The sequence below is a fragment of the Aethina tumida genome, chromosome 3, assembly GCF_024364675.1.
Source record: "Aethina tumida isolate Nest 87 chromosome 3, icAetTumi1.1, whole genome shotgun sequence".
In the NCBI taxonomy this organism is placed as follows: domain Eukaryota; kingdom Metazoa; phylum Arthropoda; class Insecta; order Coleoptera; family Nitidulidae; genus Aethina; species Aethina tumida.
In genome coordinates, this window is record NC_065437.1 from 36,649,557 (window position 1) to 36,669,748 (window position 20,192).

The 20,192-nt window shown below is 32.8% G+C and overlaps 8 protein-coding genes across 11 annotated transcripts; 4 read left to right on the top strand and 4 right to left on the bottom strand.

The window, feature by feature from the left end:
- Nucleotides 1-257: 257 nt before the first annotated feature.
- On the bottom strand, nucleotides 258-2,415 carry LOC109606550 (T-complex protein 1 subunit eta). The gene is made up of 3 exons (XM_049965745.1): nucleotides 2,263-2,415; nucleotides 1,223-2,133; nucleotides 258-1,072 (listed from the first exon to the last, which is right to left on the bottom strand). The coding sequence occupies exons 1-3, from the start codon at nucleotides 2,266-2,268 to the stop codon at nucleotides 370-372; spliced, it is 1,620 nt and encodes a 539-aa protein (XP_049821702.1). The 5' UTR covers nucleotides 2,269-2,415; the 3' UTR covers nucleotides 258-369.
- A 309-nt stretch (nucleotides 2,416-2,724) lies between these two features.
- LOC109602477 (transmembrane emp24 domain-containing protein 5) lies at nucleotides 2,725-3,922 on the top strand. Its single transcript, XM_020018843.2, has one exon. It carries the CDS (start codon nucleotides 2,816-2,818, stop codon nucleotides 3,500-3,502), a length of 687 nt encoding a protein of 228 aa, XP_019874402.1. The 5' UTR covers nucleotides 2,725-2,815; the 3' UTR covers nucleotides 3,503-3,922.
- LOC109602478 (ribosome biogenesis protein NOP53) lies at nucleotides 3,812-5,683 on the bottom strand. The gene is made up of 5 exons (XM_020018844.2): nucleotides 5,361-5,683; nucleotides 5,145-5,306; nucleotides 4,904-5,088; nucleotides 4,551-4,846; nucleotides 3,812-4,496 (listed from the first exon to the last, which is right to left on the bottom strand). Exons 1-5 carry the CDS (start codon nucleotides 5,477-5,479, stop codon nucleotides 3,942-3,944), a joined length of 1,317 nt encoding a protein of 438 aa, XP_019874403.1. The 5' UTR covers nucleotides 5,480-5,683; the 3' UTR covers nucleotides 3,812-3,941.
- A 301-nt stretch (nucleotides 5,684-5,984) lies between these two features.
- LOC109602481 (ferritin subunit) lies at nucleotides 5,985-7,110 on the bottom strand. The gene is made up of 4 exons (XM_020018846.2): nucleotides 6,920-7,110; nucleotides 6,580-6,857; nucleotides 6,359-6,502; nucleotides 5,985-6,294 (listed from the first exon to the last, which is right to left on the bottom strand). The coding sequence occupies exons 1-4, from the start codon at nucleotides 6,981-6,983 to the stop codon at nucleotides 6,139-6,141; spliced, it is 642 nt and encodes a 213-aa protein (XP_019874405.1). The 5' UTR covers nucleotides 6,984-7,110; the 3' UTR covers nucleotides 5,985-6,138.
- Nucleotides 7,111-7,114: 4 nt separating this feature from the next.
- Nucleotides 7,115-8,577, top strand: LOC109602480 (ferritin light chain, oocyte isoform). Its single transcript, XM_020018845.2, has 4 exons — nucleotides 7,115-7,118; nucleotides 7,184-7,336; nucleotides 7,398-7,508; nucleotides 7,880-8,577. Exons 1-4 carry the CDS (start codon nucleotides 7,115-7,117, stop codon nucleotides 8,440-8,442), a joined length of 831 nt encoding a protein of 276 aa, XP_019874404.2. The 3' UTR covers nucleotides 8,443-8,577.
- Nucleotides 8,578-12,272: 3,695 nt separating this feature from the next.
- Nucleotides 12,273-13,948, top strand: LOC109602482 (ADP-ribosylhydrolase ARH3). 3 transcript variants are annotated; one of them, XM_020018849.2, is made up of 5 exons: nucleotides 12,273-12,380; nucleotides 12,538-12,713; nucleotides 12,762-13,254; nucleotides 13,308-13,500; nucleotides 13,563-13,948. In XM_020018849.2, exons 2-5 carry the CDS (start codon nucleotides 12,548-12,550, stop codon nucleotides 13,788-13,790), a joined length of 1,080 nt encoding a protein of 359 aa, XP_019874408.2. In that variant the 5' UTR covers nucleotides 12,273-12,380; nucleotides 12,538-12,547; the 3' UTR covers nucleotides 13,791-13,948. The 3 variants fall into 3 exon arrangements, with proteins under 3 accessions (XP_019874408.2, XP_049821704.1, XP_019874406.2); XM_049965747.1 differs by having other exon boundaries at nucleotides 12,323-12,380; nucleotides 12,490-12,713; XM_020018847.2 differs by lacking the exon at nucleotides 12,273-12,380 and having other exon boundaries at nucleotides 12,398-12,713.
- Nucleotides 13,945-19,432, bottom strand: LOC109602483 (putative pre-mRNA-splicing factor ATP-dependent RNA helicase PRP1). The gene is made up of 7 exons (XM_020018850.2): nucleotides 19,294-19,432; nucleotides 18,835-19,242; nucleotides 17,079-18,163; nucleotides 14,768-14,890; nucleotides 14,518-14,708; nucleotides 14,293-14,455; nucleotides 13,945-14,223 (listed from the first exon to the last, which is right to left on the bottom strand). The coding sequence occupies exons 1-7, from the start codon at nucleotides 19,341-19,343 to the stop codon at nucleotides 14,096-14,098; spliced, it is 2,148 nt and encodes a 715-aa protein (XP_019874409.1). The 5' UTR covers nucleotides 19,344-19,432; the 3' UTR covers nucleotides 13,945-14,095.
- LOC109602473 (39S ribosomal protein L51, mitochondrial) lies at nucleotides 19,398-20,115 on the top strand. 2 transcript variants are annotated; one of them, XM_020018836.2, is made up of 2 exons: nucleotides 19,398-19,536; nucleotides 19,590-20,115. In XM_020018836.2, the coding sequence occupies exon 2, from the start codon at nucleotides 19,597-19,599 to the stop codon at nucleotides 20,083-20,085; it is 489 nt and encodes a 162-aa protein (XP_019874395.1). In that variant the 5' UTR covers nucleotides 19,398-19,536; nucleotides 19,590-19,596; the 3' UTR covers nucleotides 20,086-20,115. The 2 variants fall into 2 exon arrangements, with proteins under 2 accessions (XP_019874395.1, XP_019874397.1); XM_020018838.2 differs by having other exon boundaries at nucleotides 19,414-19,503.
- Nucleotides 20,116-20,192: the final 77 nt, after the last annotated feature.

Below are 20,192 nucleotides of genomic sequence, written 5' to 3' on the forward strand. Positions count from 1 at the left end.
AATTAAATATCACACTTTTTAACTTAACTATCTTTGAATAATGATAAACAAATATGTAAATTTCCATTCATATTTTTTTATTGTTGCTTAATTCATCGAAGTTAAAATGTGTTTTAGATAAAACAAACAGTTTAATTGTAAACAAACAATATGTTGTCATATTAGTATACAAACTTATTTGACCTCCATGTTATTGAATACAAACATTGCGATCTATCTTACATAGCTAAATAAAACAAGTTAAAAAAACACGTAAATCATTATTAAAGCTTTTATTAGAAAAGTTATGTGGTGCAATGATGATAGATAATCAAGAGTTAAACAGTATTATATAAATAAGATCAATGAAGTTTTAACATGTTACCAAAATTACATTGGCCGCCCCATACCGCGTCCCATTTGAGGCGGTGCCTCAGACTTTTGGTTCTTGATGGTTTCATCAATAGACAAAATCAAACAGGTCGCCTCTGCGGCAGCAGTCAAGGCGTTCACCTTAATAATGGCTGGTTCCCAGACGCATGCTTCGAAATTGTCAGCTACATCTTCCTTGTTAATATCAACTCCATACCAGCAGTTACCTTGTGCATGTTTCTGTCTGAGTTTGTTGAGTATGTTTGTGGCGTCGAATCCGGCGTTGTCGCACAATTGTCTTGGAATCACTTCCAAGGACTTTGCAATTGCCCCAATGAGCAATTGTTCTTTGCCGGCGATCGTCCTGGAATGATCGCGTAACATTCTGGACAACTCCATCTCGATGGCACCGCCCCCAGCAACGATGGCATCATTTTTAATCGTTCTTCTAACGATCATAATGGCATCATGCAAAGATCTTTCAGTCTCCTCCAGGAACTGTTCAGAACCGCCACGTAGAATCATGGTACAAGTCTTGGCATTTGGACATCCCTTGAAAAAGTTGTAACGTTCACCACCAATCTGACGTTCCTCGAACAACTCGCATTTGCCCAAAACCGAATCTTTGAGGTCATTCACTGTGGTCATTATGGCACCACCACAAGCCTTAAGGGTGCGTTTTAAATCTTCTTCTTGTACGCGACCAGCGCAGAACATGTCCCTAGAAAAAAAATATGAAATTAGTGTTTATTTTATAAAAGTAATTTTTTGAATTACTGACTTATTCCAAACACCAACAAATATTACTAATAAAAAACACTAACTGACTTAATAGTTTCAAGACCTTTAAAATTGATATAAAAACACTTACCTGTCAGCAAAGAATTGTGTAGCTACATCTCCAATGGGCAATTTTGAGAGAACAACGTTGGCACCAGACTCGTGAACCTTCTTAAGTTTATCATAAAGAATGTTCCATTCAGCATCAACAATCTTCTGATACTCTTTAACATTATCCACACGAACCTCAGCATTGTCCCTTTCAGCCTTGAGTTCCAGTTCAATATTCAGCAGTGCAATTTTACAGTTCTTGTAAACCTTGGGTTGCATTTCAAAGCCAGCATAGGAGAAAGTCTTCTTAAAAGCCACCCCAGCTACAAGAATGGACTCCTCAAGTCCACCACCTTGGACTTTTTTAATTCCAATCATGTTGAGTGGGAGGAGCTCATCCAAAAGTAGAACAGCATCCACAACCATTTTAGAGAAAAAGTCGCGCTGCTGATTGATTAACTTAGAACTCATTGCTGTGGCAGCACATTTTTCTAGTAGTGAGCGGAACTCAGCAGCATTTGCCTTGTTGATTTTAACAGACATCTCGCTAATTTTTTCTAGGCACAATTGTAAGGATCTTCTGACTGCTTTGATGATAATTCTAGGATGCACACCCTCTTCCACATAAGGTTTGATTTGTTTCAAGAACTCTCCAGCTAAGAGTACCACACTGGTGGTGCCGTCCCCTACTTCAGCATCTTGTGATTTAGCAATGTCAACAAGTGTTTTAGCACCGGGATGGACGATATCTAAAAGCTTCATAATAGTCGCCCCATCATTGGAAATTGTCGCTTTGCCGTTTTGTTGGACGATTAGCTTATCCAACCCACGGGGACCTAAAGTGGTACGTACAGCGTCCACAACTGTTTGGCAGGCATTTATATTCGAGATCAGTTGTGGTTTGCCCTGAGAAGTATCTGTTCCTTCTTTCAAAAGGACAATTTGTGGTTGCTAGCAAAAAAATAAATAGTTTTAAAAACCAGGTGTGCCGGTATCGTATATTGATATGAATATAATATATATATATATATTTAATAAGAGTTGGATGATGCATTAGAAAGTGCAGGAAAATAGACTTACCATCATTTTTTTTAAACTTCGTTTGTAACGACACAAAGTGATTGAAAATGTTCCTCTTTTCTAGAAAAACGTGACTGCCTTGATTGATTTATTTGAGGAATATGGCGGACGCAGTGTTACCAATTTGTTTTTTATCTTAGTATTTTAAACACACTAATACAGAATACAACTTAAGATAATATGAAATTTTACATTTACATTACTGTATTAAAACACAAATTTACTCTTAATTTACTTCGTGTTAACAATATCATTCACCATAGGTTTTCTATGACCATTTATGTAGAAAATCTTCGAACATTACCAACATAAAATATGCAACATACACAAATATCCATGAATCAAACCTTTTATATATTATTTAATTTTAAAAATTTTACATAAATGAAGACATCTATATAAATATATAATAAAAATTTTGATGAAATGAGCCAAATATTTTATTTTAATTAAACGAATTCATCTGTCAATTTTATAACCAATTTGACATGAGTCAAAGTAGTTGAATTCCAACATATCTCTGCAACTAATTGATCAAAGACCCACGCAAATTATGACCGGCCTCTTTTACCTAATATGTTCTATACTATATTACACAACGTTGGTCCATTGTCTAGAAAAAGAAATAACCTTCAATGTCGACCCCGGTAAGCAGGATTGCTTTTATCAAGCAGCGAAAAAAGGCGACGTTATTGACGTAGACTACCAAGTAATAGATGGTGGACACGGGGATTTAGATATAACTTTCCATTTAGTAGATCCCACAGGAAGAATTTTGGTTGCTGACTTCAAAAAGTCTGAGAACAATCATAGAGCTGATGCATCCATGGATGGAGACTACAAATTCTGCTTCGACAATACATTCAGTGGGTTTAATTCTAAGGCAATATTTTTTGAATTGATAATTGAAGGAGAAGATGATGGTGAATGGAGCAATGATAAATTGGAAGGTCTTCAACCTGAGGAAGTTTATGACTTACAAGTGCAAGATATTGAAGAAATTTTAAATACTGTAAAAACGCAAGTCACAAAAGTGAGACATTTGCAGGACCTAATTAAATCTTCTGAAGCAAGAGATAGGAATGTGGCAGAAGAAAACTATTTTAAAGTAAACACATTTTCAATGGTGCAAATTGCTGTTATGTGTTTTGTTGGACTTATTCAAGTAATTTTACTTAGGAGTTTATTTGATGAAAAATCAAAGGTGCATAATATTTGGAAGAAGCTAAATGGAAGATAATGGTTACTAAAATTTAGTGATTTAATGTACAAAGACTTTATTTTAATTGTAAATAAATGTATTAAAAATAATTTTAAAACAAATCATGATATTTGTCATATCAAATTGCTCTTGCATGTATAAAACTAGTGTAATTTGTATTTTTATAACCTGGTACATGATCTGGTTACTAGTCAATAATTTTATTGCTAATAAATATGAAAATCCATCCACTATTGAAATACTAAAATAATGACAATATATTTTGCTTTTATCATATAGTATTTTAAACATAATTTTTGTGATTTAAACCAAAAAATAAAGCAATAATGAATTTTAAATAAAATATGCAATTTTGTTAACTTTATTATTTAGCAATAATAACAAAATTTGTTATTTTTGAGGAAATGTGTGTTTACAAGTGTAATAAAAATTTTAAAAACTTAACCAACATAGTTAATTATTTTGCAACAGTTTTCTTCCAATCCTCTTTATGTCCTGGTTTAGTAAACCTTTTAACTTTTGCATTTTTACGGTGTCGTTTCAATCCTGGTTCCAAAATATTTCTCTTCTGCATACTTTTAAATCTGTCAACTAACAAATTTCCTTCTTTCTTAATATTTCTCAAATTTCCTGAAATATCACTTCCCAAATTAAAATCCAAACCAGGATCTTCAAATTTTGTAGAGCTTATCCTCTTTGGCTCCAAAGCCTTATAGGCTGCCCGTTTCTTCCGCTTCTCCCTTAAAATTTCGTGTTTTTGATCCGTTTTTTCGATCTGTTTTTTCAATATTTTTATTTGATGGATATCTGTGATCTTCCTTGTCTCAATTTTTGCCCGTTTTCTCTGTAGTGCCAATTCAAGCTGTTCCTTTTGTTTTCTTCTCTGTTTTGCAGTTTTTTTTGCATTTTTCACAGGTGGATTAACTGATTTATACTCTGTATCACTTGTATTTTCTTCTTCAGGGTTTGATCTACTAGGCAGACCTTGTGACATTTCAACCAACCAATTTTTCTGAAAAAGCATTTTGCAATCTCAAATTAAATTTGAAAAATATTTCTTACTTACATCTCTGGTGGATGGAGCAACTTTCTTAAACATTCCTCTAGTATTTCTTGACAAATATTCTTCTTTTTTAATGAACTCAGTCTCTTTATCTGCAACAAGCTTTAGCAGGTTCTGATGATCCTCATATGAAGGATTGTAGGACATGCCAGGGTGTGGAGGTTCCACTGTAGGTAGTAAACTTTTTTTCTCTGACAATAATTTGACAACACTCTTTTGGGTTATACCTAGGTTCCTTAAGTTATGTTTTTTTGTTATTTTTTCTGTCCACTCATCTTTCTCAATATCATGTTTGTTCCCTAATCAAAAATTGTTTTTACTACTAACAAAATATGTTTGTTTAAGAATTAACATACCTTCTCCCCATAGATCAATATTAAATTCACCTTTTTCAGGCTTGTTCTTTGTTTTTAGCTCATAAAGTAATTTATCTTGAATAGATTTTTTCTCCTTCTCTTTTAAAATACCATTTAATTTATTTGAGAGCTCTTTTTGCTTCACCAATTTGCTTTTCCTTTCTTCCGGTGTTCTAACACGGTTCCTTTAAAAAAGCAGTTTAAGATATATATTTTAATCATGTTTATACAAATGTTTTACCTTTTCGCTATTGGATCTTTTACTTTGGAATGTGATTCTAAAGCAGAAAAGCATTTTAGGGGTTTATTCAACTTCTGTCTCTTTCTTTCTTTTGCAGACAAAATAGGGTCTGGTTGAGTATCTACTTTAAATAGTTCACTGTCTTTTACTTCCGAAAGTTGACTGAAACCAAAAGTGAAGTTTATAAGAAATTAAAGAGAATGTAAATAATCTTACCCGACTCGTTCTTCCAAACGAGTATCTTCTAAATACTCTTCCACATCATTAATGTTCACATGTTTTCTCCAAGAAACTTTCAATTTCTTTGAAACGCGTTTCTTTTTTATTGAAGTCATTGTTTATTAATTTATATTTAACAAATTTTTAAACGTGGTTTTGACAAGACGTGTTTCTCCTTAACCTAACTTTCATTAATGATATCTGTTGGACGATTATGAGTGAGGTTAGGTTTTCTATGGTATATGAACTATTTCTTCATTCATAATCGATCATTCGATTATTTCGAATCATTCAATTATTGAATTGAAAGATTATGCCCAATAACAAGAGATTCTCTTGTCATAAAAGTCTATGATGGTTTTCCTAAATTAATGCCGATACATTCGAACTACTAAACATTTAAAGATATGACATAGAAAACCTGATTTGATAGACTACCAATCTTATATATTTCCGAATTCAGTTAAGAGAAACAATTAAATATTTTTATATTTGGCCTTTTTACTTGACACATAGGTGTACAGTGGTGTTTGTGAATATAATTTTCGACATAAATATGTGACGAATATTATTTGTATCCTGTTCTTAAACAATGTCATTTTATAAAGAAAAAAAGACAAATACGAAAAATACGTTTTTATTGAATTTATTGAAACAAATTAGTTACATATTATTTTCTATGAAATACAAAACAAACTTGAAATATCACAAAAGTTGATTATGTTGTGTACAGGAATGAAACATATCTACAGTAAATATACAAGCTTAAACTGATTTACAATTCCCCATTGAGCAATTTTTTGTCAAACAGGAACTCTCCAAGTGGGCCATGTTGATCCATTAGTTTGTCCAGGATGGAAATCTTGGTGGCAATTTCCTTTTGGCCCTTGTATTGTTCTTCCAAGAAATCACCAGTCAAATAATCAACAAGCTATAATTAAACAAATTATTAAATTAATTAAATGAAAATATAATAAAAAATATTTTAGACTTACGTGATAGTCGTTGAAGTTGTTTCCATTAGGGCTTTCACAGACTTTGATGACATCTCTGATTTTCTTGGTGACTGAGGCCTCCAGTATCAAAGCATCCTTAAGAGCTTCTACTCCATTAGACCACGATGTTTTGGTTACTGGCACCTAAAAGCACAATAAAAATAATAATGCATTTGATATGAATATGAAAAATAAAATATATTGGAATAAAATAGACTTACGTTCTTTCTGATCAAAGATCTAACATCCTTGGTGAGACCTCCTCTCATCAAAAGATATGAAATCAATTTGATGGCATGTTCCCTTTCTTCACTAGCTGATTCAAAGAAGCTTTTGGCAAATCCTGGTCTGTTGACAGTGTCCTTGGAGAAATAGGCACCCATTGCCAGATATTGGAGTGAAGCTTTCAGTTCCTCCTGTATTTGGCTTTTCATTTTTTTCACACATGGATCAACCATGTCGAGCCAATCAGTTGGAATATTGGCAGACTTTGGCTTGCCTTAAAATAAAAGAAATAAATAGAATAAAATTATATTGATTGTATTTTAATTTGTTACTTACAATGTAGTTGCTCAGCTGTTGTGAAAACAGCCAAGGTTAAAACAACCAAAACAACAGGCTTCATTTTTGCTGGAGCTATTGTGAAACGGAATTGATCGCAATGCCGCCTTTACACTCACTGGTGCAGAAGGTGACTATTCAAAATTACAAGTGGAATAAAGCTAAATGTGGCTAGAATTTGCGCACTGCACTAACATGAGTATCTCGCCTCCCCTCGCAATCTCCAGTTTTACTGGAATTGGACGCCCCACCAATGTTGACAAGGCAGTTTCTTTGTTTTTCAAGTGGTCCACCAGCGCGTCTCGCACCGCGCATCGAGAATAAGGGTCAAAGTCGCATCGAGCTGCGTTGTTCATAAAGAAAACAGCTTGATATCCCTATTTTATGTTATTCGTGATTTCGCTGGCGAGATACCAGGTTAGTTACGATCTGTCAACGTATACGAATCGTTTTTAAATTTAAACATTCAACTTTACAGGGATCATGAAAGCCTTCATTGTATTTGCCGGTTTAATCCTCGCTGCTGTTGCAGCCGAAGACCAATGCTACAAGGACGTAAGCAGGGCTTGCAAACCACCTTCAAGCAAAGGTTAGTTTTTGTTTTTTATATGAATATACAATACGTAATGACAAATTAGTAATGTTTAACAATGGATCTTTGTTTGTGTTTTCCTGGTCTCGTGTTTGGCCTCATTTACAGTTCTGTTGAAAACCATTTTTGTGGAATACTATTATTCAAAAATTATGTTACGTTATGTTATGACAACCTAGAATTAAATACGTCAAATCAACTTTATCATATTTTTCTTTTTTAGTTTTACACAAGAAAAAATAAATTTTAAGAATTTCACTACAAAACTAGAATGTTTTGATGAATTTAATATCGTATTAAATCTTTCATCATTTTTGAGGATTTAATAAAAATCTGCTCCAATAAATTAAGATTAAATTTGATTTCAGCATCAATCAGTGCCATGAAATGTGACGCCAAATACGGCGCAATCGAAAATGTCCTGGGAGAGCTCCAAAACTACGTGAACGACCACATTGAACAATCGATGGAATACCTCCTCATGTCCACTCACTACGCCAACTACGAAAAGAGCCGCGCTGGTTTTGAGAAGTTCTTCCGTGAACTATCCGATGACAAGTGGAACACTGCGATCGATCTGATCAAATACATAACGAAACGCGGTGGTGAAATGAGATTCGTCAAAGACGAGAACGAAGTCGAACAAAACGGCGTCTATGAATTGTACGAGCTCGAGGCAATGGCTAAATCTTTGGATATGGAGAAGACGCTGGCCAAGAAGGCTCAGGACATCCACGGCCTGGCCACCAAGAGGAGGGACGAGTTCCACGATCCAGAAATCTCATCGCACATCGAGGAGAAGTTCTCCCACAAGCAGGCCAACACCATCCGCACCATTTCCGGTCACGTTTCTGATCTTACCAAGTTGCTCAGCGACCAAGACAGCTCTTTGTCGCTCTTCTTCTTTGATCAGTATCTTCAGAAACTGTAATTCCTTCGTAGTTTTTTCCAGTACCCATTTATTCAATTTTTTGTGATAAACTTATTGTAACATTGTTAATGTAATATTATTTTGTAAAACCGTTTAATTGAAGCTGTTTAATAAAAGTTATTTTCAACAATTAAATCGTATGTCTTGAATCTTGTGAATTTCGAAGGCAGTAATCTATGGAAGATACAAATAAATTTGTACATAATAATACGATAATTTAGTCATATCAATGACTATTTACAAATCGATATCAACCTAATCCATTTTCAACGCAAAGAGGGAAATCAAGATAAAGATACATATTAAAATATTAAAAGACAATGGGTGCACAAATAAAAATTTATTTTTGTAATGAAATAATGTTTGCATCGCAATCTTGATGTTGTGTCTGAAAAACAATTCATATAATTTAAAATTGTGATAAAGAATATAATAATATTAAAATAATAATCTACACTCTACAATTAGATTTTTTGTGAAAAGATTTTATCAATTAAATACATATCTCAATTAATTAATCTTTGAGTAGTTAATAATTGTTACAACTTTGATTAATCTTAGGTATAAATTAAATATCTTTAAGTACACACAAAAGTTTTATAAGGCGATTCACACATTTTGTTTGAATGAAGAAAATAACAAAATTAAATAGTTATCATTTATTCCAATTGCAAGTGTTGTATATTCACAACGCATTTTGCACTTGCCGAAGGTCAAGGAAACACATCAACTTATTTTTAAATATACTAATTTGGCAAATAATTTTTGGTATCTAGTTTTCAGATATTTTTCGAATTTTTGTATCTGTTATTATAGTGATAAAGATCGAAATGTAAAACTTTCTGTTTTGAGTCTGTTGTCAATTTTATCAACAACTTGTTTTTATAGAACATCTTCAAAATTGTAGGTAAACTCTAAAACAACATATACTATCCTCATAGCAACAACAGCGTATTGAGTCCAACAACACGTTATCAGCTCTCCAGATTTAAATTTAGAAGGCCAGTCATCGCACACGGAACCGCGTGTTGTTGCAAAGTCCGAAGATAACGTGTTGTTCCAACATTGCGAAATATATAGGGAATTTGCATGACGAACATCGATGTTGTTGGAAATAGACAGCGCCCCCGAATCGGGCCTCTATCATGTTGTGTGTATCTTGCTCATGTGATGCACATGCGTGTTATCTGGAAATGTTGTTTTGGAACGGCCATGAAATTGATAATTATTTTGGATACGTCTGGAAATTCAAAATTAACTAATTTATACATAATTATTTAAGTCTAATTTAATAAAATCGTCATAAACAGCCGTTTAGTCTAAGAATATATTTTAGATTTGTACGAATATGATAAATGAATGCTTCCAGAGTGTACAAATTTTTACATGCATGTAAATTCATTCAGTTAATTAAAAACATGAACAGCTATTTCAATAATGTGGATTAACTTTAAATTTATTTACATTTTAAGCACGTATTGTATAATTGTGACACAATTATTAGAGAAACGAAAAATGATAATTTTTAATGAACAGTTCAACAAATGAAAATAATATTATTAATCATATATTTGAAATTGCACATTCTACGTAAAGTGCAAACAAATAGTCCCAATAATCATAAACAGTTACATTATTATTTGATATGATTGTATTTTCATTGTACTTATTTTATTTACAACAGAGTATTATTAAACAATCGTACCTCTAGAGTAGGTTAGGGATACCTAAATCGCATCAAAACAATTTAATTAAATAAATAACAAGAATAATGTGTTCGTAAACATTAAATTCCTTAGGGGTTATTTTCTAGATTTATCTATCGGTTCCACACTTTTATCTCAGATCTGACCCCCTTGGCCCAAACTCTGCGTCACACAAACTGTTTGTTTTACGACTCAAATTCATTTTGTCTGTGTTGAGTTAATGCGTTGTCGACAGATGCAATTTAATTAACCTCCTACTTGATTATTTTTAATATTTTTTGAATTTCTTCTATTGACTCAATACAACAATAAGATAATAAAAGCGTATCGATTGTGATCTTAAAGACAAAACATGGAAAAAACCTTGATGATCTCTCCTGGAATTTGGATGGGAATTCATTAAAAAGTACCCGTGTTGTACGTGATACAAGATAAGTACTGTGCGGTATTTTACTCTCTCATTATTTAATTGAGAACTGACAAAATTTTATAATTTAAATTGTTGCAGTACAACTTTATTAAGATGAATGCGAATCTGCTGATATCCTTCAATATTAATTTTGATAGATATTTATTTAACTAATATATATTATTCAAAACACAAGGACAATGAGTCACTCGCAGCTTTACTATTTGACTTATTATTAGTTTTCTTTGTTGGGACATTTAAAGATAATTTAAATTTCGTAATGGTTATGGCAGTCTTATTTATACTCATAAATGTACATAACGAGGCATTGAAGTTCACAAATATTTTCGAAACTTTTAAATCGATAAAAAATGAATAAACCATTAAAACTATTTAAACAATTATTATGAAATTTTAAGTTAATTTGAGTTTTGATTAAATTTTATTCCCTCACCTATTTAAATACAAACTTATGGTTACAGTTTTACACAAATGTGATACAATTACGTATAACTAAATAAAATACATATTCATCATAATGTTGAAATTATGTTTTTAGAGATCTATGAAATATATATTCTTAACTATATTATGTAAATAATTTGAACATGTATATTACTAGTATTTAATATATTAAATTACATTCCCAAAGATATAAATTTAAAGTGGTCGTTAATAACTAGACAACAAAATATGTCAAATTATGGATTCAGATAAGATCAATTTCGTTAATTTCAAGTGTTATTGTTATTTTAACAACGACGTGATTTATTAGGAGTTTAGATTAAAAGGGTCAATTATTTGAATAATCATTTGGAATCAAGTATCAAGATTTTTCATTAGTTCATATATGCGAATACCTAATCCAAAAATAAAGTTGGCTCTTGTTCGGAAGAATGTAAACAGTAAACAATGCGCAGTACAAACTGTTAATGTCTTATTTTTTATATAGTTATATATTATATTCGTGGAAATGCTCTTAGACCAGTCTCAAATCATCATCAGTACATGTTTAATAAGCGATCTTTAGTTTCTGTATATTTATAAATTTATCTTCAATTGCGTTTAGTTGTTAACTATCTTTGTCAGTGGTTATTGAACTTAGATGTATTTAGAATATATTCTGCTTTTGTATGGTTTTAGTAGTTGCCAATACAATTGCAGTAAAGTATTATGAATATTTAAGTAAAATTACTTATTTATCTGATTAGTAAACTAAAGTAGAAATAAAAAATTTCAGTTCCCTTAATAATTATCAACGTTTGTTTTATCCAGTTTGATTTGGGACAAAATATGAGATATCACAACTTTTTGTGTAATGTGTAATAAAAATTAAATTTACCAGAAATGCATTAGCCAGTTTCTTTAGTCTCAAATTTCAGTGCAGTGTTGAAAAACATTAGGGGTCAAGGTTAATGTTAAACAAACAATAATATACTTACTTGCATTAAATGTTAATTTAACAAAATGTTCACTGAAATTTTTTCTTTCATTTTTATATCCATCTCCATTTTATTTAAATAAATTTTGGTATTATTGAATTTTTTATTCTAAATAAATTATACAAAATTGGTTGCAGACGTAAATATATAAAATAATTTACGGAATATAATATGAATTTATTATTTAAACAAAAACACATTTTTTATGTTATTATGGGTATGCAAGCACCAATACAACGTAGAAGTTCTAAAGTATCGTAGTAGATACAATTAACATCAATCTATATTTATTTTGTTTATGACTTGCGCTTCGCGGTAGATCTAGAATCCAATGAGTTTTTCGGTAGAAGAAGACGTTTAAATTTAAAAATAAAATCTCGGGTAATTATCTTTTTGTTGTTAGAGACTAGTGTCTAAATAGATTCGTGCATGTTGCCAAATATTTAGTTCGGGGTAAACGGGTGGGAAATATTTTATACTAAAATTTTAGGTTATTCGGTAAATTGTAGTAAAATTAAATTTTAATGTCTTTTGTAAGGCAATTCGTGATGACGATCGATAAATCGATTATGAAAAGCAAATTCAGGGGAGCCATGCTCGGTTCCCTCATGGGAGATTGCCTTGGTGCACCATTTGAGTTCGATAATGTTACTTTGGGAGATAGACTTGTTATACAAAAGTACTTTGACAAGCTTGAAGATCCCACTTTGAAAGGTAAGATCAACATAGTTTTCAAACTTGAACCTTAATGAGTTGTTTTAGTTCCATACAAAAAGTACACAGATGATACTGCAATGTTGAAATCAGTAGCACAATTTTTAACTGACAAACCTGAACCAGACTACAAATTCCTTGCTAAATTATTTGTGAGAGAGTTCTTCAAGGAGCCCAACCGGGGGTATGGTCAAGGTGTTGTAGAAGTATTTTCAAAATTAAAAGATACTAAATGTGAAGATCCATTTAAACCAGCCAAAGAACAATTTGATGGTAGTGGTTCTTATGGTAATGGGGGTGCTATGAGAATTGCACCTATTCCACTTTTTTTTTATGATGACTATGATGCCATGTTGGATGTTGCAACTAAAGCTACACAAATTACACACACAAATCCACTTGGTGTTAATGGTGCTTTACTTCAAAGCATTGCCATTCATAAAGCTTTAATGTGTGATCCTAAAAAGCCCATAAATTCTAAAGATTTTTGTAATGACCTGTTTCATAAAATTAAACAAATTGAATCTGATCAAGCTGATGAGTAAGTTAATCATTTATTTTATATTATACATTTTCAATTTATATATACCTTAGGTTAGATATAGAATATGGAAGCACATATCAATTAAAAATGAAGATTGTTGAAAATTTTTTAAATAAAAAGTATGATGAAGAATTAGATGATGAGGTTTTAATGTGTTTGGGGAATTCTGTCACAGCACATGAATCAGTTCCAACAGCAATATATTGTTTTTTAAGAGCTCTAGAGGATATACCACCGATAAAGGTAAATAAGTTTAATCTAACTACATTAAATACATAAATATAACTTTATTAAACATATTTTAGACTGATAACATATTTAGAAGGACAATACAATATGCAATTACATTAGGTGGAGATACTGACACAATAGCCTGCATGGCTGGATCTATTGCAGGAGCATATTTAGGTGAAGAAACAATAAATAAAACGCTATTAAAACACTGTGAAGGGTATGAAGTTATTCTCGAGATGGCGGATAATCTGTTTGAATGTAGACAAGCTGTTGAAAGCACCAGTAGTGAGAGCAGTTGACTTCATCAAATACTTTAGAAATTAACGATTTTTTGTTGTTTTAAAATTATTTTTGTATGCGTACATTTTAGTGAAGTTAAAATAATACACTAAATTAAAGAACATTTGTATTTTGATTAATCCACTTTTTTCTTGAAAAATAAAACACTTGTTTGATTTTTTTTCTTTTTATTATATCCATAATGCTTGAGGAAACCATAGTATTGGATAATGTATAACATTGTGGAATGAAACAGTATACTTCAATTACACACATTAAACTCCTTATACATATCAGCTAACTAAACAAATAATATAAAAAACAATTAAAATCCTTGCTGATACTGTCGCGAGTCTAATCGTGTCTGGATGATCTCTAGTTGACGTTTGGCCTCGCATTGTGGGAAGTTTTGGAGATCATAATACTGAGGTGCTATCTTCAACAACCAATCCGCTACAAAAATACATATTAATTGATACAACATATATAACAAAAAAAAAAAAAAAAAATTAGGAGACTCACGTTTGATATCTGTTACTGTTCTTATATAATTTTTGGTTGTTAAAACGAATTCGTTATAGATAACCCACTCGGGTTTGTGGTCTAAACAAGTGGATGGATGAAGCTGTACAATTTGGTTGTCCTTAATGGTCAAATAGTGTCCTGTTCTTTCTAAGTGTGCAACCTAATTCAAAAAACCATAAAAGACCGTAAGATTCATGTTATAATCATGAATTTTGTGTTTACCTGCATGAAGAAGCCGTTCACCAATGCCTTTCGGATGTTTATATAGTAATCTTTGCTTGTGAAATCTGTGGAAGTTCGCTTTAGATTGAACCTATCCATTATTCTTGAGAGTTGTTGACGTACATTGTCAGCCGACTTCAGTGAACGATAGTTCACGAAATTATCGTAACACCATTGAGGATCCTCCATACCTAAATTAAACACAAGATAAAACTATGCTGCAATTTCCGGAGAGAAAGATACCACTTACTTTGTTTAAAAGCGTGATAGACGTTGAGCAAAGTCAAGTGGTCGCCATCGATGTGAGCGAACCGCATCTTGGCGTCGTCGGCCGCCTTCTTCGCCTCGTTTGGTCGGACGAAACACTGCGGGACTAAATAATTGGAGCGGGGCGTTCGCCCGTATCCAACCAATATAGTTGCGCGCTTGTGCGGTTACCCTACAGAGCTACCTTAGTCAGCGCATTCCCGCAAGTCGCACCCGTCAAAAAGTTTTTTAGTTTAATATTATTTACGATATTGTTTTTTTTAAGTCGTTTTGACGCGTGGTTTTGCGTGAAATGTCGTTCTGGTGATAGATGCAACACACAGTTCGTTTTTAATAAGATACCTTTTCCATAATCGACCTCATAACCCGCACACGATAAAATTAATAATCATTGAAAATCAGGTTTAGAAGTTAATTATAGGCATAGTCATAAAAAATAAACTGTGAATTCGGTAGCTTTGTATCACAGTGACAAATATGAGAAAATTTATCAGCAATGTGATTTCAAGCTTTTACATAAAATATACTTGTATATTTCATTAAATTACAAATCATAGTTTACAACAAAAATATATTATATTTACATATTTTTAGTATAAATCGGGTGCATTGAATTATATCCCAGGTTATATATTTTTATAACCAATACTTCGATTTTTAGGAAGTAAATAATCCTGATAAACACTATCGCTCATATGTAGAGCAACAACAATCATTTTATTAAAAGAACAATTCTTTTTAATTTAAATTAATTTTATAATTAATAAGTACCAAAACATTTTATTTCGGGAGGGATTCATAAGTAAAGTCAACCAAACCCCATATTCGATACAATTGATTTTATAATTTATTTCTGTGACCGACATCGTTCCTTAAAGCTAAAAATGCTTAGAAGGAATGACCATTTGTCAATATAAATTAAACAAGAAATTGTAGAAAAGTTCGGGAATGGTGAAAAGCAGAGTAAAATTGCAGTAGATTTAAATTTAAATAAATCGATCATTTCGAAGACGATTTCCAATGTTAACAGAAGGAATACACTGGAAGGAGTTCCGAAAGTCGTCGTCGCTTATTAGCGACACTTTTATCGCGCATCCGCCATAAATCAAAAAATAGTATGGGTAATGGAAAACACAATTTTGTCGGCTCTAATTATTCAAATTTGATGGCATTTCATAGGACCATTTAATGTGTTTCTGGGTTGGGCATGGGCCCACTAGTTAAGTTAGACGGGTTAATGGATCGTTTTGTTTATCGTGACATTCTGTGGAATCATATGCTTCCATTTATCGAAGGTAACATGAGTTTAAGGTGAACCTTCCAGCACGACAACGATCCGAAACACACATCTTAGTTAATTAAAGAATGGTTCGCTTCTTAAAGAGTACGTCTCATGTCTTGGCCATCACAAAACCCAGGCCTTAATGCAATGGAAAACCTTTGAGAAGCAATTGATTGGAAAATCCATGCAAAAAGTTTTTCAAATATGAATGAACTCTGTGAAGAAATTGAAAATTATTCAAAAGTAATTTCGAACAATTATCTTGATGTATTGTTATTATCAAACATACTGCATCACTAACAATAATATGGATATTTAAACGTACACTTTTATCAAGACAAATGAAAATTTCCAAAGTTTCCAAAGCCCTACATATGAGCAATAGTGTACTTGGATTGCCATAAATAAATGGTGAACTTTACCGAAAATTATGTTAACACCATGTATGTTGGTGTTCCACTGAAAATAATAACGTTATAGACGCACAAAATTAAACGTAAATAATAAACATTCTGATATTTGTGTCAGTCTGTATATAGATAATAACATGGAATCATTGTGAAATAATAATTGAATAAAATATCGATTGGACATATAAAACTGGGTAAAACATTCATCATTATAATTTCTTCATATCGAACCATCTTAACTTTTAAATTTTAGCAACGGAGATTTGTAAATTAACAAAAATGTAATAAAATCGTATTTAAAAAAAAGTATAAAACATAAAATTTATCCAATTAAAATAATAAATAATTTTGTATTAAAAACCCAATTCATGCTGATATATGTGTCAGTCTGTATATATATATATATATATATATATATATATATATAAAGAAAATAATTTTGGTTTTAAACATTCACGTTTTCATTCAATAATATTCGAAATCTTCATGAATGTTTTTCAACTGAAACAATTAGTTTATGCTGTAAGTCTTCAAACTGTAAAGTAATATGCAATTGGTTCAGTTTGAAAACCTATCATACCGATCATATGACATATAAATACCTGATAACATAGCGGTAATGGAGAGAATTTCGTTGGAACAGTTGTGGTTGCAGCTGGCTATGAGCATTTTGGCCAGTTGCGGATCGAGCGGGAACTCGGCCATCACCGCCCCCAAATCAGTCAGATTGCCGTCGTCGTCCAGAGCGGCCAGATAGTTGAGCAGTTCGAGTGCCCGCATCAGTGTTTCCGGTGCGGGTGGATCCATAAAGTCGAAATGCACGAGATCATCGATGCCGAGTTTTTTCAATTGTAGCACGACGGAACCGAGATTTGAACGTAGAATTTCCGGATAAGTGTTGTCCTGCATTTCATTCTTGAAGGCCTTCTCGGTGTAGAGGCGGAAACATTTGCCCGGCTTGGTACGGCCGGCACGACCCGCCCTCTGTTGGGCGGAGGCTTTGCTGATTGGCGAGACGAGGAGAGACTCGACACGGATCCGCGGGTTGTATACCTTCTGTTTGGCGAAACCGGGATCGATCACGAATACGACTCCGTCAATTGTCAAGGACGTTTCGGCAATGTTGGTCGAGACGACAACTTTTCTGCCTATGGCTCCGTTGGGCTTGTTCGGCGGTGGTTCCTCGAAAATTCTCTGTTGGAGATTCGGCGGAAGTGTGGAGTACAACGGAATACATTTCAATTCACCAACTTCTGGTCCTAGATTGTCGATCTCCCGTTTGATCCGTTTGCAAGCCACCTCGATTTCTTCCTGACCGGTCAAAAACAACAATATATCACCGGCAATTTCCTCGCACATGTGAATCTGGATGACCGTACGGATGGCCGCCTCCAAGTAATCTCGTTCCGGTTCGGGCGTATAAAATATTTCTACCGGGTGCGTTCTGCCGGGCACATTCATTAAAGGTGCATTATCGAAGTACTGCTGGAACTTGCCAGCGTCTAGGGTGGCCGACATGATAACTAGCTTTAGATCGTTCCGTTGCTTGATAACCTCTTTTAGAACGCCCATGAGGATGTCGGTGGCGAGGGTACGTTCGTGTGCCTCATCGAGCAGTATACACTGGTAGGCGTCTAACATTGGATCGCTCATCCCCTCACGCAGTAACATACCGTCTGTCATGTATCTGAAATTATGTATGGCAATTAGACGGGATTTTTATACGACTTCAGTGTAAATAAAGCATCTATATGGGTTAGGTTAGTGAATAAATAAATGATACAATTATATAAATTAAGTTAATGTTGTTAATACCGCAATTCTTATAAAACTCATAAAGTTACAAGAAGAAATAGTGTTCCTTAATTATGTATTTATGGTGGTGATGGTTTGAATACACAATTAATTTGCTTTAGTTGTACTGTGATTTTTGTTACTTGATCATTTTGCTGCCATTGTTAAAATTATGTTAAGATATATACATATAATCAAACACTGACAATTTTTTTTATATACAATTTTTAATCAACAATAATAATTTGTTATTTATTAACTGTACATAGATAATAATAGGAAACATTTTCAATTTAAGGAGAATGTAAGATAAAAATTGGCGTTTGATTAATTTTTATTAATGTGTTTGTTAATATAGTATCGAAAGGTCTCAATTCCTGTAGTTCACAACAAACAAAATGTAGACTAAAAATATTGTTGTTTCTATCATTAATTACAATTAGTTTTAGAACTTATATTAATGAAGATGAATTTATGTTTCTAAATATTCATGAAATTTGATCATATTATAAATTATTAGTAATTAACCAATTTAAAGAAGCATGACAGTGGTTATAAACTTACTTTAAAATAGTTTTTGCTGAGGAGCAGTCCTCGAAACGAATACTGTAACCCACTTCCTGTCCCAGGGCCACATCCATTTCCTCTGAAACTCTCTGTGCCACCGACATGGCAGCCACTCTTCTTGGCTGTGTACAACATACTCCCTTTTTGCCAACAGATCTGGCGTATTCTACACACCATTGGGGTATTTGCGTCGTTTTCCCCGAACCAGTTTCGCCCACTAATACTATACATTGGTTATCAGCAAGTTGTTTCATGAACTCATTCTTGTATTCAAAAACTGGTAGAGAAATACGTTTGCGGAACAGTTCGTGGTATTTGTTGGTGTATGGAAGTCCCGTATAGGGATTATAAGATGCATTTGTTGTTGCCGGTGCTGTGACTGCCGTACTTATTCCTCGTTCCTCGCTGTAAACAAAAACGTTGTTCGGACGTTTATGGATGATTATGAATACTTACCGTTTCTTTTTGATGAATGGATCGAGCACTTCGATACGTCGTTTCGACATTTCGCGAGATTTAAATTGTGTGTGTATTTAGAAGTTTTGAAACTTGTATGAAAAGAGAAATGTACCTTTATTACCGCATGTAGAAGTGTCGTTATTATTTTGTCGGTAATATAGGGATCACGGTCGGCAACGTTTTCACCAAATTTTAGGTTATAATAAGGTTATGTGATTTTATTAATTAAGAAAATTAAATGTACGTGCAAATGTTAGGAAAGGTTGTTTATTAACTATATTAAATAATTCCAGAAATAAAATGTCGTGGATATCAAATACCACTCAAACAATGTTCAAAGCAATTAAAACTTGGACCCCAACAGTTACTCCAATCAGATACAGATATTTCAAAGATAAAACAAGAACGATTCGTAATTATGGTTATGAGGATGGTGTAACACTTAGTGGAACCTTACCCAGACCAAAGGATGCAGATAAACTTCCAATGCCAATATACAAACCGAAGAATGCATGGTCAGATAAAAGAGCATTGTTTGGACAGAATGATTACATTGATATTTTGGGCAATGATAAGATGCATCCAACCAGAATTTTATATAATATGCCACCATGGTTAAGAGGTGTTGGTGGTAATGAATTCCAAGTAATGATTAGGAAGAGGAAAATGTTGGGACAAACTTTATACCCCTTGGCCAGACCCACAAAATGGTATCAATTGGAAAAAAGAATAAATTACTTATACAGATTTTTGAATAGAAAGACCAAAACTGGTTGGTCACATCAGTAGCTTTAGTAATAAATGTTCAGATAAATTAAATGGAATAATTTTTTTATTTATACCCCCATATTTTGGTCATGTGTACATAATTTATTTATTATTGTAATGTAAACATG

Coding starts and splice junctions, on each gene's coding strand:
- LOC109606550 (XM_049965745.1), bottom strand. Junction 1,073..1,222: donor ACACAATTCTTTGCTGACAG/GTAAGTGTTTTT, acceptor TTTTTTTTCTAG/GGACATGTTCTGCGCTGGTC.
- LOC109602477 (XM_020018843.2), top strand. CDS start 2,816: ATGACCGGCCTCTTTTACCTAATATGTTCTATACTATATTACACAACG.
- LOC109602478 (XM_020018844.2), bottom strand. CDS start 5,479: ATGACTTCAATAAAAAAGAAACGCGTTTCAAAGAAATTGAAAGTTTCT. Junction 5,089..5,144: donor AAAGATCCAATAGCGAAAAG/GTAAAACATTTG, acceptor GCTTTTTTAAAG/GAACCGTGTTAGAACACCGG. Junction 4,497..4,550: donor TTGCTCCATCCACCAGAGAT/GTAAGTAAGAAA, acceptor ATGCTTTTTCAG/AAAAATTGGTTGGTTGAAAT.
- LOC109602481 (XM_020018846.2), bottom strand. CDS start 6,983: ATGAAGCCTGTTGTTTTGGTTGTTTTAACCTTGGCTGTTTTCACAACA. Junction 6,858..6,919: donor AACAGCTGAGCAACTACATT/GTAAGTAACAAA, acceptor TTTTATTTTAAG/GCAAGCCAAAGTCTGCCAAT. Junction 6,503..6,579: donor GATCTTTGATCAGAAAGAAC/GTAAGTCTATTT, acceptor TTGTGCTTTTAG/GTGCCAGTAACCAAAACATC.
- LOC109602480 (XM_020018845.2), top strand. Junction 7,337..7,397: donor TTTCGCTGGCGAGATACCAG/GTTAGTTACGAT, acceptor TCAACTTTACAG/GGATCATGAAAGCCTTCATT. Junction 7,509..7,879: donor CAAACCACCTTCAAGCAAAG/GTTAGTTTTTGT, acceptor ATTTGATTTCAG/CATCAATCAGTGCCATGAAA.
- LOC109602482 (XM_049965747.1), top strand. CDS start 12,524: ATGTCTTTTGTAAGGCAATTCGTGATGACGATCGATAAATCGATTATG. Junction 12,714..12,761: donor TGAAGATCCCACTTTGAAAG/GTAAGATCAACA, acceptor GAGTTGTTTTAG/TTCCATACAAAAAGTACACA. Junction 13,501..13,562: donor AGGATATACCACCGATAAAG/GTAAATAAGTTT, acceptor AACATATTTTAG/ACTGATAACATATTTAGAAG.
- LOC109602483 (XM_020018850.2), bottom strand. CDS start 19,343: ATGTCGAAACGACGTATCGAAGTGCTCGATCCATTCATCAAAAAGAAA. Junction 14,891..17,078: donor CATTACCGCTATGTTATCAG/GTATTTATATGT, acceptor CCAATTATTTAG/TCCCGCAGTGTTTCGTCCGA. Junction 14,224..14,292: donor AACAGTAACAGATATCAAAC/GTGAGTCTCCTA, acceptor GTATTTTTGTAG/CGGATTGGTTGTTGAAGATA.
- LOC109602473 (XM_020018836.2), top strand. CDS start 19,597: ATGTCGTGGATATCAAATACCACTCAAACAATGTTCAAAGCAATTAAA.